The following is a 17,672-nucleotide window of genomic DNA, read 5'->3' on the forward strand; positions in this document are numbered from 1 at the left end:
ACGTTGGATGTTGTGTGGAACGACGTGATCTGCTTGAAGCGAAGTTGCGCTGAACGTCGATGTTTCCCCGCGGGTGTTCGCGGGTACCAACAAGCGCCGGCTACAAGGCGCCTTGACCACGTTGCCTGTGCACCGGAAGTATCGCGATCAACAACACCAAACTGGTGGTGCAATAACCTTCTTGATGCCAAGTTGGTCAGAAGATTAGAACGACATCAGGTTGGTTACGGTAGTGGACAGCCAAACATAGTTCGTTCACCGGTCCGTGTACGACAATAACACGCAAAATTGAGGAAGCCGATGGAGGTGTACATCGCTTGCTGCCCAGACACGCTTGGTCAAGTCGAAAGACGATGGGCGTTGTGATCAGCAGCCACTTGCGTGAGTATCTTCAACTCATGTACACAGCCCCAAAGCACTGCTGACGGAATCGTCAACGTGGAACCCTGTGCGATCAAGCCGGTCTCGGTGCGGTTGGTGCTAAACTGCCACTGATTCTGCTATACCTACTCAGCAGAGGTCTCCGATCGACAGTGACTGAGCGTGCAGAGTCAGGCAGCTAATTCAACGAGAAGACGCGTGTACGATGCTTCAGACGTGTGACAGAGGCCCTACCCGAACCTGACCGGAGAGTTTCTCTTGCAAGGTCTGAGCGCGCTCTCTTGTCCGCACCTCACTACGTTGTTTCGAGGAAGCCCTGGCGTATCGACCTTTGACTCCATGCTTGAGCCTTGTGATCATGTCGCCTGCCTTGCCCTTTGTTAGATCGGAAGGCTTCAGCTGATCCTCCTTGGGCCGTGTCTTGTTGAGAAACTCAACCTGGGCTTGTGAAGCTGGGCTCCTGCGCCATGGCATGTTTTTCGCAATCCACATGTGCTCGAAGACGCCTTTTGCGTATGTATCGGCAGCGTGCACGACATGTTCGAAAGAATCGCCTTCTGCGATGACCCGAGGAGCAGCATAGGGACTCTTTATGGTTTCAGTCCGAGGCAGCCTCCGGTAGTACTTGGCGCGGAAGCAGCCTTCTGCTGTATCGGAGGGCTCGATGATGATGTAGTTACCACTGTTGGTGGTGAGTATGAATCTGCCTTCTCCAGCGCCAACCCATGCATATTGGCTGAGGTTGCGGATGTACTGATCACCGCTCGTATCTGCGATGAGATCGTGGACAGAATCGTAGTCAGTGAAGGTGATGGCGCCAGGCAGCTTCTTCGACAGGGTCCGTTGTTTCAGAGCAGCGGCTTCTTGCTGGCGCCGCTTCTCGGTCTCCTTTCTCTCCTTCAGTTCAGCCATACTCTTTGAGTCCGCCTGCTCGACCATCTCGCCAGGGTCGAGCCCAAACAATGTCGGCGTGGACACAACACCGGTGCTTAGTGCAGCAACCATGTCGATGATGTGACAGTTATTCTTGCCCTTGTGCAGACGCATGCCTCGTCCGATCATCTGCACGAGCAAATTGCGCGACTTGGTCGGGCGTGCCAGGAGCACGCAGTCGATATTTGGAATGTCCGTACCCTCTGTGAACACGCCACAATTGAGGAGTACGGGGAACTCGCCGTTTCGAAACGAGTCTACTCTGGCGCTGCGGATCTTTGGCGGTGTGTCGCCAGTCACGAATTGTGCATCGATGCCATATTCCCGGAACTTAGTCGTCAGGTTCGTGACGTGACTCAAATCAACACAGAATATGAGTGTCGAATTGCGGCCTTTCGCCTTTGCTGACCACGCCTTGACGACGAGCTCGTTGGTCTCTGTGGTGTTGATTGCGTTCGACAGAGCCGCAGTCTGGAAGTCGCCGTTGGCGCCAGAGCCGACTTTGGTCAGGTCAGCTTTCATCTCCACCGTGGTGAAAATGACATCAGAGAGCCAATTCTCTTCAATCATGTCGACATAATCGCTGCACCTGTTAGGAAAGACGCTGACGAGTATGAGGAACGCACGTACCGATGGTAGACAATGTGATCGATGACCGAGCCCAACTTCCTGCCGTCGAATCGAGAAAATGTGGCAGACACTCCGACCAAGGCAGGAACATGGCTTCCACTCCAGTCGGAAGCATGTCGCAGGCCAAAGTGCTCCAGCACTGCAAGGTAGGTCGAGCTGACGATGTGGTGTGCCTCATCTACGAGCACGAGCTTATACCGTGATGGATCAAACTTCTGCAGTCTGTCCGCAGACATTATGCTTTGGATAGAGGCGATGGTGATGTCTGCTGCACCCGAGGCGCTGCTGTTGCCCATTTCGATGTCCACGTGTTTGTCCGGGTAGGCAAGGGTGCAGTGGCGGGCAGCCTGCTCTACCAGTTCACGGCGGTGGGCAAGGATGAGGGTCTGGGTGGCATCACGAACGGCAGGTATACGGTCAATCAGATGGGTGAAGATGACCGTTTTACCGGAGCCTGTTGCGAGGGAGACACCGAGACGCCTATGGCCTGCCTGCAAGTAGGAGAGGACTGCTTGAATGCATTCTTCCTGGTACTCGCGCAGCTGTATCCTCGACGGCGCAACGGCTGTCGGTGGCAATGGGGGAGGAGGAGCTGCTGGAGGTTTGCGCGCCCTTGACGCGTATCTGACGGGTGTGCGGACAGACACGAGGCCTGTCTGCCTACCAAGTCTCGGCGCATGGCGAAGAACGCGAAACATGAAGCTATACCAACCCAGGAGCGAAGGGGTCGCGAAGTCACGATACTGGACGCGCTCGATGGCGCTCGATGGCGCTCGATGGCGCTCGATGACGCCCGCCGCGGCAAGTCCAGGCCCAGGGTCCACTGGCCCCACCAAAAAGTGCCTCGCGACTGCCTCCAGGTTGCAGCGTGCCTTCCAGCATTCACCATGGCCGCATTCACCCCGCAAACACTGCCGAACACCGAAGTGCTCTCGCCGGCGAACACTCGGAGCAAGTCCACCCGACGACCACGATGAGCTCGGGAGACGAATCGGCCCAAGAGCTTTCGAGTGCCAACGACGCGCCTCAGCAGGCTCGAGCAGCCTCCCGCCGACAGTCGCGCACCCCAGGGACTCGACGCAAACGTCGTCGAATCGAGTCAGCTGAGCGTTCCCGTGTCCGCAAGTACTACCTCGAGGGCAAGTACAGCGATGCCTACCGCGTGCTCTTCAACGGAGACGTGAGCCGTGCAGCTGCCCGCTTTGAGTCCACCGACGGTCTGCAGCACTATGCCACACAATATGGCGCGTCCGTCTGGTCTGGCAAGGAGCAGGCGACTCTCTTTGCGGCCCTCGGAAGGCTTGGCAGGGACGACGCTGCAGGCATAGCGCAGGCCATCGGCACGAAGACCGTCACCGAGACACGCGAGCTGCTGCTCCTGCTAGAAGATGCAGCCGTCGAGCACAGGGACGTGGGCATGACGTTGCGCGACATCCCCGCGGCGATCGAAGTCGGGCAAGAGTGCACAGAGGAGCTCGACGTCATGGCCGAAGCACTGGCTTGGTATCAGGAGCAGTGGGAGGTGTCCGAGGAGCAGAAGCGTTGCGGCGACTACTGGCTCATCACGCCGGCTGTAGCTGAAGACATGGAAGCTGCAATAAACGGCCCCTCTCGGGCTGCGTCCACTCGTCCAACGACGCCAGCTGAGCCAGGCACGCCGCACGCGGGTCCGGGCATTACAGGGTATGTTCACGCAACCTTGACGTCGGCGTCTGCTAACTCGCGCACAGCTCCTGTGTGCGCTGCAAGCATCACAAGATACGCTGCGACCGCAAAGTACCTTGCACCAACTGTGCACGGTTGAAGAGAAAGGTGGCATGCAAGTACAAGCGTTCCAAGCGAAACGTGCTCTCTGTCGATCTTACGCCGCAGGCACCGACAATGGAGGAGGCGCAAGACCAAGCTCCTCAACCAGGTATCCCCGCCCAGTCACAGATACTACAAGCCATTCCCCAAGCCAGCTTGCTGCATGCCGAGAACATGCTCTCCCTCTCGAAAGATCTGTTCATGAATCGCTCGCCTGACCTACCGTCGCCGTGGCCCCACTGGTCCGCGTATGCTTCCGAGCAAGTACCAGAGCCTTCAATCCTGCGTACAGCGTTCAATGACTTTCACGCTCTTGCCGTCTCCGTGACCAAACGCTTGATGCAGACAGCCATCCTAGAGGCCACTTCGCGTCTTCGCTCCCAGCGCCGCCGCACAAAGAAAGGAGTGATGCCTCTCGTAAAGACAAGAGACGTGCTGTCCGCAATCGACGTCCTTGGGATGAAGAGAAACGGGCGTTCGCAGTGGACAGGTGCTGCAAGGCGTTGTAACGTGCGAGTCTTCGACGAACAACGGACCACGAGGTTCAAGATCAAGCAACGTGAGATCTCATGGGATCAAGCTGAGCAGATCTTGGGGCTCTATGATGCAGTGACTGCGCCATCAGCCAGTGATGCGCGTGCTACTGGGTCTGCTGCAGATTCGGAGGACGAGAAAGCATTCAGACAAAGAGCTGCTCGCCACGGAACGCCTCTTCCGATGGAACATCTCTCTTTGTCCAACTCGGATTCGGACGTTGAAACCGAGGATGACGCTGCAGGGTCCGATTCTGCATCATCTGATGACAGAGACGAGGAGCTCACGGATTCTGTGAAACACCAGATTCGAGACTCTATCGATCGATCCTCGAGTGCTGAGCCTGGAGAAGCGACTCAAGACCATGTACGCGGGAAACAGACTTTGGAACAATTCGACCAGGAAGCCAGTCGACGAGAGGAGGAAGCGCTCTGTAACCTCCTTGGCTTCACTACTACAATTAAGCAGAAGTCGCCCCACGGTGATGGATCCGAGGTCGATTCCGATGATGGCCTGGAAAACTTCGTTACGAGTGCGGATGACTGGCGCAATTGGACGGAGTACCATGCAACATGGGAAGAACACCAAACTCCAGTTCCGTCTGCCAGATTTGCCGCTAATCAGCAACCGCGCAAAACGACACCTGCCAGCCGCCTCAATACCGATTCGGACGCATCGTCGACTGCGTCTGGGAGCCCACAGCAAACAAAACACAATTTCACCGGGGTGGTGGAACTACGTGTTCGAGACCCTCGAACCTATGCAGCTATGCAAAACCATGCCTCTGGCATTCACAGTGATAGTGCGAAGTCTGATCTCTCCGGATCTGACGACGACATGGATGCAGACGTGCCTGCGCAGTCGGTCGAGAACACAGAGGTTCCGCAGAATAGCGATGTTCAGGATGCGATGGATTGGGAGACTTGAAAGGATCCCGTGTGTTACTGCCGTGCTGAACTATGAAGCCGACGTCCCTGGTGCTAACGACGATGCTTCCGGCATAGCCATCGCTATGGAACTCGCCCACATCTTATCCACCCGCCAGCCCAGGTCAACAATCATCCTCGGCGCCTTTGCTGGTGAAGAGCAGAACCTTTACGGCAGCACTTTCTTCGCCAACGCGCTCCGCAATGCCTCCGTCAACGTCGAAGGCATGCTCAGTTGCGATCTCGTTGGAAGTTTGACCGGCGATAGTGGGCAGAAAGACCCCTTCACAATCCGCGCCTTTGCACAAGGACCTGCTCCCTCGGAGAACACGACAGTAGCAGTGCGCCGTCTGCAGATCGGTGGTGAAAACGACAGTCCCACGTGGGAACTCGCGGAACGTCGCCATCATCTACCGTCTCGACCACTCGCCCTTTCCTTGCAGCTGGTCATCCCGCGATCCGATATACCGAGCCGAATGAGAACTTCGCACACCGGCACCAGGACCTGCGCACTGAGAATGGGACTGTGTACGGCGACTTGATTGAGTTTGTGGACTTTGACTTCACTACGCGCGTTGGTAAGGTCAACTTGGCAACGCTCTGGAGTATGAGCGAGGCACCTAGGTGGCCGAGGAATGCCACTGTTGATACGACGGTGTTGGATAAGGATGGGGGTTGAAGTGGGTTGTGAGTCAGGATCCAAATGTGGCGAGCCATGAGGTTGTTTGGCGGCTGGTTATTAATCCGCTGTGGACGCATATGCTCGACGTAGGGAAAGTAGGCAGCGCAACTCTGCCCCTCAGCAAGGACAACGTCATCTCCGGCGTAAGAGCAGTGGGTAAGAAGGGATATAAGAGTCCTGCTACATACCCCTCTCTGGGCTGAAAGACTCGTAGCCACATATTCAATCACCTCACCGTGTACATTGTAACCAGTGCTATTCCAAAACAATCACGTTCGAGTCAAGCTCTCACGTCTTCTTCACCCCGCTCAAACATTCCAATTCCAAGCAACTCCACCACTCCCCCTTCATCCCCCCTTCCTGCCAAGCACTCACAAGCTCCTCGCACCTCCCCCATCCCCACTCCAGATCCCTCTCCACCCTTTCTGCACTCCTCTCCACCCAGCCCTCCCGCTCATCAACGACCATCAGCACCTCGTCCCCTTTGCCTGTGTATTTGTACTCGCCCCACGGTGTTTTGCCGTGAGTGAAGTTGATCCAGAGTTGAGCGTGCCGCGTTGATATGTCCTTGAGTCGCTGGGAGGGAAAGCGGAATTGGTGCGCTTTGAAGACGAAGTATATGTCTACCCAGTGGTGGGGCTGTTGGTAGAGGGCGTGGTTGGGGAAGGGGTTGCGGACGTCGAAGATGTAGCGGTAGACGTTTTTGGTAGTCTTGGTGGAGAGGTACTGAGCGAGCATGTGCGTTGGAGCATCGAAGATAGCGTCGCCGACCCAGCGGAGGAGAGGGGTGAAAAAAAGGTTTTGGTCCATGGTGGGCGTGATGGCGTAGGCGCGGCTGATGATCTCAGCACTGTGCGCGCCGAGCTGCGTCTTGATGCTGGATAGGAAGGCCGAGGGTGTGATGCCGGCGTAGCGAGACATCATCGTGGTGCCCTGTTCGGCAAGTGAGTTTCTGGAGTTTTGTTGGCGTATGAAGGAGACTTACCTCGAAGCTTGTACACCCCAGCACGATATCCTTCACCCACTCGCACTTCCCAATGAGCTCAGGAATCCTATCCCAAGTCACGGATGCCGCGTCCTCACCAAACCACTCTCTATCCTGGACGGGCAGCCACAGGCCGCCCTCATCACCCAGCGCTGTGGACGCAGCCACCAGTGTGTCAATGTCCACCTCCCTCAGCTTCTGTAATCCGGCATCCCCGCGCTCTTCGATACCCAGCTTAGCTAAGAAAGCCTCATACCGCTGCTCCGCCACCTCAATCGGCACAGGCACAGTCGCCGGCCCAATAATTCCCGACATCAAAACCGCCCTCTGGAACAGCGGCCCCTCAGTCGGCGGCGGCGAAAGCATATGCGCACAAATCGACATCGAACCTGCCGACTCTCCAAACACTGTCACTCTTTGTTTATCGCCCCCAAACCCGCCAATGAACTTCTGAATCCAGCGCAGCGCATTCCGTTGATCGTTGAGAGCAAGATTCGCATTCCCAGGCTCAGGGGTCTGTAAGTATCCAAGTGCACCGACACGGTACTGGATGCTTGCGGAAATGATGGGCTGGGTGTCGAGGATTGATTGCTCGACCATGAGGGCTGTGCTGTGCTGCTCGTCGATTTTGCCGAGGACGAAACCGCCGCCGTGGATGTATACGAGGACAGGTAGCTTTGCGGTAGAAGGAGTATGTAAGATGGCGAGAGGTATGTTGAGCTGGAGAAGGAGGCATTCGAATTCGTCTGATGCTGGTTCCACTGGGTCGCCGGGAAAAGGGCCGCCGTCGGCTTCTCTGAGAGGGAAGGTTTGAGGGCATGCATATCTGGCGGTGTCAGTAAGACATTTTTTGGGAAGACGATCTTGGTATAGACATACCCATGCTCTGTATAAGCACCGTCGCTTTCTGGAAGGCTGCCCAAAAGAATTGACCTTTTGAAGCGTGCCGGGATCGTGGCATATGGCACAGCTCGAAACTGGACCACATTGTCTGGTGTAACAAGACCAGTCAGTGAGCCGAGCTCCGCATGGTGGAATGTAAATGTTCGCGCGGCTGACTTGTCCAGTATCATATTTGTAGATTTGCTATTGCTGTTTTTTGTGCTTGTATGTTGTCTCGATGTTTAGGCAGAATTCCACGGTTTCAATTGCAATGTTGGTGAGCTTTGATCTCAAGACAGATTGTGGCTCAGCTCAAGAGGTGATAGAGTCGACAAAAGGGCGTCAACAGTCAAAGGGCGGATGTGTCGGACGAACGTTGGATGTCAGATGTTGGAAACGAGGCCCGAGATTCCGTTTAGCCGGACATGCTCCGTGATCTGAACAAGATTTGTGCGTGGATGGCAGGTACAACTCTCTTTGTTCTCTTCACATCATGAGGATGTGTCTGGGTGTGAAGAGTGTCGAATATTGAACAGGACGCTCACTCAAGGAAAAAAGCGACTGGAATCGAGACATAATCAACTACGTACCAACAGTTCGAGAGCAAAAACTATCTAGGAGCGTTTAAGACGTATAGATAGGTGGGTAGAACATTTTTGCTGGCTTGCAGTCGACGAGGTGAAGTAGCCGCCCTCAAGAATGGGCGAACGGAGGTGAGAAAAGGGCTAACAAAGACTACCAAGCCGACCTCATCTTTAGTCATGAAATGTGTTCTCTGCGCAAAATGGGTTCTAGATACCGCCGATGAAGGCTCGTTGCTATTTGGGAATAATGGTATTAGTCTCTGATCATGTCGCTCCCTACTGGCCTGCAGTCTTACGTTGCTCAAATCCATTGTGATGCGTAATCACCTACCGACACAAAGCGACTTCCCGTATCGCTTGTGCTATTCGAGATGTCGGTGAGTTGCTGTCCGTTTGTTGATTGTGATTGACAATAGCTGTCCAATCGTCAAAGTGAGGCTTCCAATGTTCTTGTGACCCATTGGCTTCTTGCTAAATAGCGTCTAGCAGGCTACAGAGTGTGCATGTTATGGTGGAGTTTCTAGACATTGTGTAAGCAGGACGCTATCTTCTTACATAGCCATGTGGCTACCGGGTATCGGCGCAATCGTGGACGCCTCGATGGATGGGGAAGGATACCCCCCGTACCAATCATTGCAGTCAACTAGTGCTAGCCTTCTGTATTTAACCTAACTTTCATATGTACACAATGGATACAACAAGGCATACTTGTTCCAGATTGGCAAAGCAGGCCACCCATTCTGCAGCTGTGGAGCCAAACAGAACCCAGCACACGTCCTCTTGAGCTGCAAGTGGCTCAAGCAAGATCGGAAAATCCTCCAGGATAGTTTAGGGAAATGCAGTTGATGCCTCTGCTTCTCCACATAAAAGAAGACATCAAGGCTACTCTGATTTTCATCAGCAGACCAAGGCGGGCACACGCAAATGGCATCTTGCACAGCACACAGAAGACCTGGCATAGGGATGCCCTAGCACTGCACCACTGCAGGTATTTTCCTCTGTTTGTTTGTTTTGCAGACTTTCATTTTCTAGCAGCTTTGCGTACGGCAAAAGCCCTCATCATCCCTTGTACTTTCATAGACCCCAAACTCCTGTAACTAAACCTTGCATTACCAGAGGAGCTACTGCTCCTCTCGTCTTCCATAGTCTCAGACTCACATAGGACATTGAACCAATCAATCAATTCAAAGGTACACGATTGTGGAAGGTACCACAGCTTGTGGACACGACTGTTTGTCTGGTGATCTCGCGGTGATACGTGATGTGAATAATATCTCATCACGTTCTGTGGCTGAGGTGGTCTGATTGATCAGCCGAACCCCACAGCTGGTGCTCAGTGCTGTACGGCGGAATTGAGTGCAGTGGCGACAACTTGGTCGCGTGAACCTGCTGTACACTCTCTCGATCGACTTGACTGGAAGCTCTCGACGATATGATGCACTGCCCTTGGACACCGCGAGGTGCTAGTCCTGCCATTGCTTTGTACGTGCTTCGTTCGTCAGCAGCATGGATCTCAAAGCGGAGAGGAGCTGACTTGCGCGCAAAAGGCCAAGTCCTCCACGGTTCACTTGACCATGAGAGATGGAACGAAACTCAGGATCAGAAAAAACTGCGTATCTTTTGTGAAAATACTGGAGGTGTCATGTTTCGACGGCCATTCAGTAAAAGAAGGCATATGTGATTCTCCATTGATGGTGAACATTGTAGGGGCCCAGATTCGATACCACCGAACCGTTCGGCATACCGCATACTGTCTAGTCCATGCCTCTCAAACTGTTGGGTCATGTCTGGACGACCATGAACCGGTCGTGATAGGCACTGTGCCCGGGTAATCCTTGTGAAGAGTGACGGGTTGTCACTGTTTGAAACTCGTCGAATGCTCTGGATAATCAAGGCGAGATATCGACAGGAATGGTTGGGTGGCACTTATTCCACGGTAACCGGTGACAAACATTGATTGGCAGCTCATGATCTGCGAAGGTTCACCGACTTTGAAGAGCAAACTTCCTGGGTGCCACCAGTCCGGTGTGCCCGACCCAATGACGATCGCCGGCCGAAAGCGCATCGAAAAGGGCTGAGTGATCGATAGGAACGTATATAGAACCGACAGCCAGCACTGTTCAGGTTAACGTCCTGTGACTTTCAATCAGCAAAATCAAACAATTTCAAATTGACCCGCCAACTTGGTAATTTTCACAAAGAACTCAGGACTGGTTCGCGCTCCAACTTTCAGGCGTCCGAAACAAACGATCTGTCGCACATAAGAACAGTTCAAAATGATGCCGCGCCCGTTTCCGAACTTCGGTTACTGGAACGCCTGGGCCGATCAAATCGATAATGGAGAACTGATGGACTTCATCAACCGCGAGCTGGGCCGTTGCGGCATCTACCTCTCGGACGCTGACATCAGAAAATTTCTGGGTGAGTTGAAAGACGCAGCAAGGTTGGAAGAGTACGATTTTGGTGGCGATCGCGGAGATGAGTTGGTGACCAGGATGAGGGGAAACTTGACCAAGGACTTGGAGTCGAACGGAGGTCAAGGCTTGTATCGCAGCCGATCTCGATTTCTGGTATTCTGCTACGTGGCGCGTCGCACCAACTCGGACGAGCTTGCTGGAGCCCTGCTACGATTCTTTAGCAAGAAAGGAACTGATATCGTCGATGAAGAGAAATCGTTTCTGTTGACTGAGTGGTGTCTCGGTCTGCAGCAACTCGAGGGTCTGGTACCTGAGGACAAATTACACAAGGCTTTTCGTCAAGTTGCAAGCCTTGGTCCACCCATGTTTGAAGAATGGCGAAGGCCTGGTCCGCACCACTCATGGGTCGCGGACATACTCAGGTTGTTTCACGAAAGGGTCCCCCACGACCACAGCCAAGGACGAAGTCAACTTCAGCTCATTGCGCCCGGCGACTTCCCTGTGCGAAGGTTGTCGGTACCGCCGTTTTCAAGGCCAAGCTTCATTGACTTGCCACCGTACCCACGCACTGGTTACAACTCTCCGCTGATAAGTCCGAGACATGACCTACATGCGCTTCACTTGCAACAGCACATGCAAGCATTCGAGTTGGCCAGACTGCAACGCGATGTTGACGATTTGAGGCATCGTTGTTAAGGAGTTTGTGGTTTCGGTTGAGTGCTCAGTGGCATCGACGTGGCTGTTAAGTAGGCAACAACGGTCAGGGCTAGGCGGAAGGTAGACCAGGATTCGACGATACCGTCTCGCAGTGACGCTTGTTAAAGGATCGACTGAGTCTGATTCTCAGATCGTCGTGGCATATTGATTGACGTTTGGGCGGAGCACGAGAGCATGCAGCGAGCGAGCACCTTTCATTGTTCATCCGTGGTCTTATTCTTTCAGGAATCGGAGGGTTGGATGTGTAGGAGTATCTATTACATTCTTGTCAGTTTTTGCTGAAGATAAACAAGTCGACACACAATGCAATGTGCTTACTTCTCTCATGTCAACATTGGTGGGTGTGAAGGCTGGCGAGTGGGGATAATCTTGCCATGCCGAGTAAACAAAGCTAGTAAGGTAAGGTAAGTGCGACTTCCCTGCACATCGGCACGATGCATCAACGACTCTATGTTATCAAAGAACGACTTGACTGCAACATTTAGCTTTTTAGTCTTCGTATTGAGAAGAACCGCGTGTGCTTACTTGATCGTGTAGCTAATCGCTCTTCAGTCCCTGCTCCTTGAGAATACTGTCGAGCAGCCATGGAGAATAATTTGATACGCTTTAGCCATGACATCTGTACGCCATACGCCTCGCTAAACCTAACAATGTGTACACATGCTCCGCATCAGAAGATAGTAGGGCTGTTACCCCACAGGTGCGCTTTCATCTTTCCTTTTGTTCTCTGCCATCGCCTCATCGCAGATAGTAGATCACCAACCAGCAAAACGCAAAGAAAATAACCACACCGCCATAGAAGATCCACTTGTCCTGCTTCGCCCTCCGCTCTACCATCCTAATGGTATCACCACTGATGCCCAATGTGTTAGCGACACTATACAGCTTCCTCTGTGTGCCCTTCAGCATCTCCCTTTGCTGCCCTAGGTCTCCTAACACGGCTCGACCCCGGTCGAGGAATTCGTCTAGTTGGTTCGATGTCTGGTTGAAGAACGTGTTCTCGCGCAGCACGTGGCCTTCTCGATCGTAGTCGCCACCCTGTTGCGTACCGGCGGAATATGGGTTCGGTCGGTATGGAGCATTGGCGTTGTACGGCTGTGAGGGTGCGAAAGGCGAGTGTGTGTTGGCGTTGGCGTTGATGTTGGACTGTGCGTAAGGGTTTTCTGGTGTAGCGGCGTGATGCGGACGGCGACCTAGCAGTTCTGTGCGTGCTTCGGTCGTTCGCTGTAGTCTTGTTTAGTTACAAGCATTCGATATAATCAACCAAGCAGTGGTTAAGACATACAATCTCCTCATTCACGCTCTTTATCCGCTTGAAGCTTTCACGATACTCATCCAGCTCGCGCCGGAAGTTCTTTAGCCTTTCGAACGCTTTCTCCTGTTTCGTCTGTACTGGTTCCTGCTTTGCAAGCTTGCCATAGTCGTCGATGGTGCGTGTAAAGGTCGCTAAAGAGGCGTTGAGCTGGGCTTGCAATTGTGGAGAGGGCGCTGCGCTATCGGCAAATTGGTCTAGATCTTTGCGAATCTGTGTAGACTGCCGTAAGGCAGAGTTGAACAATGCATTCTGTTGCAACATATTAGATGCGCGTTTGTGGAGGGATGCAGTGATTGTCAACATACCATAGCGTACTTTGCGCGCAAACGGATCTGCTAGAGGTCGCTGACGCGAAGTCAAGTTAAGCTCCAGATTGACAGTTGTCTTCTTCAATGCGTTGTGGTAGCCTTGTATGCAGACTTTCTGTGTTGACACATTGCATCATCGCGAAGTTCAACGCTCGCGAACGGTAATCGACTAATCCCAGGATGGATTAGTTCAGAATCCCACCTCTCTACACCTGGCAAAATCGATGTAGCGCATGCCGCGTCATGGGTCAACAGATGGTTGAAAGAGTGCGCTCAGAGTCACACTCCTTGTTTGCTGCAGCCAATCACGTTCTTTCCAAACGAGTCCTCGATCTTTTCGGAAATCCTGATGATGTAAGGCTAGCCCAGATAATAGGCTATGCTGGGCCATACGTGGTTTTGACATATTGTTGGGGTACTGATGATGAGTACTTAACGACGACTTCATCGAACGTTCCATGAAGCAACCTGCCTGTTTGTTTCAAGGATGCGAAACGTCTTTGTTGGGCCTTGAATGTCCGCTTCCTGTGGATCAACAGCTTGAGTATCATACAAGACTCCGCCAGCGACTGGGAGATCGAGTGAGGGAGAATGGCCGGAGTCTACTTCAACGCCATTTTCACCATTGCCGCCTCGTCTTCCACGAACTCAAAGAGAAGTCTTTTCGTGGATCAGTGGGACTGTACCCTGCTAGAATCTATTGATGATCAAGGACTGGCTCGCCTCCATTACACTCCGGACTTCGTCTAATTCGCGGGAAAGCCGGAAAGGCATGCTGGGAAACGAAAGTATTGCATCGGACCTGCGCGGTTAAGTTCACACATAAATACGATCAACAGTGCTCAACATGTGGATATGCGTGCTTGGGCTTTCAGGAGAGAATATTGTCTCCAAAGACCTTACACTTTCACGCTGCTGAACTTATCTGGGAATGTCAGACCAGTACGCGATGTGAGTGCGATTTCTCGATATTGAGTACAAGTCAAGAGAGATGCGCTTTGACTCTGCATATATGTCGGCACAGCACAACCTAACCATGATCGATCAATCAGAGGCTGCCCAATTATTCATCTAGAACACATAATTAGAGCTCGCTTCTACATACAGTCATCTTACTCTCAATTTGGACGTAACATAGCCATAGCGTCGCTCTCAAAATACTGTGTGGTCGATCAGCCAGCAATGATGTTGATGCCGTTCAAGTTCAACTCACCAGAGTCTTCTCAACACTGAACTCATGGATGCCCCATATCGAGTTCGACTGGCCCCATCCGGAGCCCTTCACACCACGGATAGGAGCGCCCGCTACAAGCCAATATCAGCCAAGCGTGTAGAACTCACTAGCTAGACACTTACGAGAATCTCCAGTGGTCATGTTGTTGATATACACCTGACCATATTCAAGCTGCCTCGCAACTTTGTACGCATGCTCCCAGCTTCCGCTATGCACCGCCGCACTTAATCCATACGCGGAATCGTTTGCGATTGCGATAGCATCGTCGTCATCCTTAGCGACATAGACCGACACCGATGGCCCAAACGTTTCTTCGTCTCGAACTCGAGCATGATACGACACATTCGTGACGATGGTAGGCTTGAGGCTGGTTGCGCTCAAGAACTCAGGTCCACCCACGAGGAAATTAGCTCCTTTCTCTTTGGCATCGACCAAAACATCGTATGCATGCTGCGCTGACTGCTTCGAGACTGCATCGCCAGCTGCGGGAAACCTGGAGAAAGTTGCTTTCAAGACGTCGATGAATTTGTCGTAGACGGACTTGTGTACGATGATGCGCTCGGTTGAAAAGCAGAGCTGGCCGTGATCAGCAACAGCTGAAGATGTCAGTATGTACTACTTTACTTGAATGGAGATGCTTACCACCCATAGCGCATAAGAACGCTGCTTTATGTAGGTCCGCATCTTGGAGAACGATCGCCGGCCCTTTACCACCAAGCTCCATCAAAATTGGCTTCAGATGCTTCGCGCACACTTGACCGATTTGGCTTCCAACTGCACCACTGCCAATGAAATCGACTTTCCTTACTGCTTTGTGCGCAATGACAGCTTCAGTCACTTCCGCGGCATCTTCACGTCTCGCTTGAATGACATTGATAACGCCCTTTGGGATGCCAGCTTCTTCAAAACACTGCACTAGCAAGTGGTGTGTTTTCGGACAGAGCTCAGAGGCCTTGAGCACGACTGTGCATCCAGCAGCAAGCACTTGACTGATAGCCCGCAAGGGCAGTACGACTGCACCATTCCATCTGCACCACGTTAGATTTTTCTTGATTCAACTAAGATAGCGCACTTACGGCGGAATAACAAGGACAACACCAACTGGCTCCCTAATCACAATTGTCAATCCCTCGACCTCTTCACCATCCGGCTGCGTACTCCTCTGCGGCACCGTACCCCTCAGCTCGCTCGTCGCAGCAGCGATCTCCCTCATGTTCGCCACACCACCTTTCACATTGATAGCTGCAAACTCGTTAGGACAGCTCGTTTCGCTGATCTGTGCCTGCATAATCTTTTGCATCTTGGTTTCAACGACATCGGCTGCTCTGACGAGCAGGGTGCGACGGTAGGTCGGAGTGGTCCTGCGCCATGTCTGAAAGGCGTCGGATGCTGCATCGCATGCCGCAATGGCGGAAGAAGGAGCAGCGGAGACGGCGTAGTGGATGATGGTATCAGATACTGCGTTGATGACAGGGAACAAGGTGGTGGTTGCCGAGTCAAAGGATTGAGGTGATCCATTCATGTAGATGGGAACCACTGGAAGGCCATCTTTGCTTCTGAAGTCGGGTAAGAAGACCATTGTGACGTATTGAAGAGTTGTGAATATGTGTAGAAGTGCTCAGATCGTAGTCTGTCGGCGGGCTCTGAGACTTGATTAATGGGTGTGGTCAGCAAGTTGAAGTGCCTTTTATACCATTTATTGAACGTTGTGCCATGTTAGAACATTAACGAAAGCCCGCAGCTGTATTCCGTAGACCGGCTTGGCCCCGTTGCACGCAGTATTTGTTCTGAGCGTTCTTGCTGCTTTGCTGTCATCTCGGTGTCTCGTTTACTCGTGTGATCGGTCATTACCTCGTCTTCTTAACGATAGGGTCGGCCAAGATTCGCTTCGGCGCGAACCTACATGTACCTTGTGTTAGTCTGGCATATACGAGTATTCGTGCCCTAGGCCATACGTCATTGATAATATCCCACAAAGTCGATGAATTAACAAGTCACGTGCTGCAGTACTAGATATACACTCGAACATTTGCGCATTGATTTCAGATGATAGCTCAAGATTACTGCAGCATCTTCGCACGAAAATTGATGTATGGCTATGGTTCTTCGTTGTCCGGACTCACACCTTCGAGGACTGCAAAGGCCGGTGTATCGCGCTGTATAGCTCGTATTTGTTCTTTCGTCCATATGCGTTCGGCTTTAGCTTCTCGACGAGTCTTCATGCGCTGCTTGACGCCCGCCCAGCGCTCAGAAAACACACTTGGCTCGCTGCACAGAGTTAGTGCTGTACGCACTATTGCTCGAAGGTATGCCAGACCTACCCTCCGCGGGCTTTGTTGATGGTACTTTTTCCGGTCTCCATGAGATCGAAATCGATGTTGAGCCACCTGTTCGATGTCTTCTTGGGTTCCGCTGGATTTCGACTCCGATCCCCGGTTTGATGAAGGAGGAATTGGTCACAGGCGTCACCGTGGCGGTGTTGGTTGGCAACGTGTTTGCAAATGACGATACAGCAATGGACCAGAGCAGTCTACTTCTGGGGAGGTGGAATATAGAAGCGCGCACATGAGTGCAGGAGAGGACAAAGTCAACTGGGCATCAATGGGTCCACCAGGGCCACTTTATACCCAGCGCCCCGCACCTGGCCTGGAGAAATAAAGACATCACGTCCTGCACTACGTGCCTTTCAGCTTCCGTGGTCGAACTTCGGTTGCGCTGCTGCTGTGAGTCTTGCTGGGTGAATGTCGGCAGAGGGATGCGAGAAACGCTAGCCGCTCCGAGCGACAGACTGCGAATTGCCAAGGTTTGCTGAGGTAAACCTCACGATTACTGGCCTCCGCTCCGGATGTAGCTGAAAGATCCAGACGGATGTCGGACCGTCATAAACTTGTGGGCGGAAATGGTGACGTCTCCGTTGCTTTTCCGCCATTGATGCCGGTTGCCGTTGACTGGGTGGATGGGAATTATTGAAAGTAAAGATTTTTGGTGTGTGTTATTGTTTTGGTTATCAGACGTCGAGGGACGCAGCTAAGTAGGTAAACAGACTAGCCCAATCAGGTAATAGGCACCCGTGGAAACTACCTTCCAACAGGAATGCCTGTGGGAGTGGAAGAAACATCGACCGTTCCTCCACTCCACCATCAGCACATTCAAAATACCATGTCGACACTACCGTTGGCAACCTGCCACCGATTAGGACCAAGAAGACCAATGCGAATGATCTGTTATAGAGGGTACATGTATGCCGTGTTCATCTCCTGAGGGTAAGACTCCACCCTGGACTAGCGTTACCCCTCAGCCCTCGCGTCGCGCGCTTAGCCCCAGCTAGCGCGTAACTG

The 17,672-nt window shown here is 52.8% G+C and overlaps 7 protein-coding genes across 7 annotated transcripts; 3 read left to right on the plus strand and 4 right to left on the minus strand.

Moving 5' to 3' along the window:
• Positions 1-591: 591 nt before the first annotated feature.
• On the minus strand, positions 592-2,642 carry BU25DRAFT_463060 (P-loop containing nucleoside triphosphate hydrolase protein; the record flags this gene model as incomplete). Its single annotated transcript, XM_033710573.1, has 2 exons — positions 592-1,897; positions 1,945-2,642. The coding sequence occupies 2 exons, from the start codon at positions 2,640-2,642 to the stop codon at positions 592-594; spliced, it is 2,004 nt and encodes a 667-aa protein (XP_033556508.1).
• Positions 2,643-2,821: 179 nt separating this feature from the next.
• BU25DRAFT_495227 (uncharacterized protein) lies at positions 2,822-5,656 on the plus strand. Its single transcript, XM_033711840.1, has 2 exons — positions 2,822-3,627; positions 3,675-5,656. Exons 1-2 carry the CDS (start codon positions 2,918-2,920, stop codon positions 5,209-5,211), a joined length of 2,247 nt encoding a protein of 748 aa, XP_033556509.1. The 5' UTR covers positions 2,822-2,917; the 3' UTR covers positions 5,212-5,656.
• On the plus strand, positions 5,297-5,889 carry BU25DRAFT_463062 (uncharacterized protein; the record flags this gene model as incomplete). Its single annotated transcript, XM_033710574.1, has 2 exons — positions 5,297-5,656; positions 5,713-5,889. 2 exons carry the CDS (start codon positions 5,297-5,299, stop codon positions 5,887-5,889), a joined length of 537 nt encoding a protein of 178 aa, XP_033556510.1.
• A 291-nt stretch (positions 5,890-6,180) lies between these two features.
• BU25DRAFT_452219 (alpha/beta-hydrolase) lies at positions 6,181-8,090 on the minus strand (the record flags this gene model as incomplete). The annotated part of the gene is made up of 3 exons (XM_033709787.1): positions 7,757-8,090; positions 6,878-7,703; positions 6,181-6,825 (listed from the first exon to the last, which is right to left on the minus strand). The coding sequence occupies exons 1-3, from the start codon at positions 7,948-7,950 to the stop codon at positions 6,181-6,183; spliced, it is 1,665 nt and encodes a 554-aa protein (XP_033556511.1). The 5' UTR covers positions 7,951-8,090.
• Positions 8,091-10,472: 2,382 nt separating this feature from the next.
• Positions 10,473-11,775, plus strand: BU25DRAFT_214778 (uncharacterized protein). The gene has a single exon (XM_033701248.1). The coding sequence runs from the start codon at positions 10,620-10,622 to the stop codon at positions 11,454-11,456; it is 837 nt and encodes a 278-aa protein (XP_033556512.1). The 5' UTR covers positions 10,473-10,619; the 3' UTR covers positions 11,457-11,775.
• A 212-nt stretch (positions 11,776-11,987) lies between these two features.
• BU25DRAFT_378199 (protein transport protein BOS1) lies at positions 11,988-13,241 on the minus strand. The gene is made up of 3 exons (XM_033704165.1): positions 13,098-13,241; positions 12,763-13,041; positions 11,988-12,701 (listed from the first exon to the last, which is right to left on the minus strand). The coding sequence occupies exons 1-3, from the start codon at positions 13,098-13,100 to the stop codon at positions 12,216-12,218; spliced, it is 768 nt and encodes a 255-aa protein (XP_033556513.1). The 5' UTR covers positions 13,101-13,241; the 3' UTR covers positions 11,988-12,215.
• A 1,063-nt stretch (positions 13,242-14,304) lies between these two features.
• BU25DRAFT_480934 (aldehyde dehydrogenase) lies at positions 14,305-15,913 on the minus strand (the record flags this gene model as incomplete). The annotated part of the gene is made up of 4 exons (XM_033711071.1): positions 14,305-14,405; positions 14,457-14,930; positions 14,977-15,362; positions 15,411-15,913. 4 exons carry the CDS (start codon positions 15,911-15,913, stop codon positions 14,305-14,307), a joined length of 1,464 nt encoding a protein of 487 aa, XP_033556514.1.
• Positions 15,914-17,672: the final 1,759 nt, after the last annotated feature.

Source organism: Macroventuria anomochaeta, assembly GCF_010093625.1.
Source record: "Macroventuria anomochaeta strain CBS 525.71 unplaced genomic scaffold BU25scaffold_46, whole genome shotgun sequence".
NCBI lineage: Eukaryota > Fungi > Ascomycota > Dothideomycetes > Pleosporales > Didymellaceae > Macroventuria > Macroventuria anomochaeta.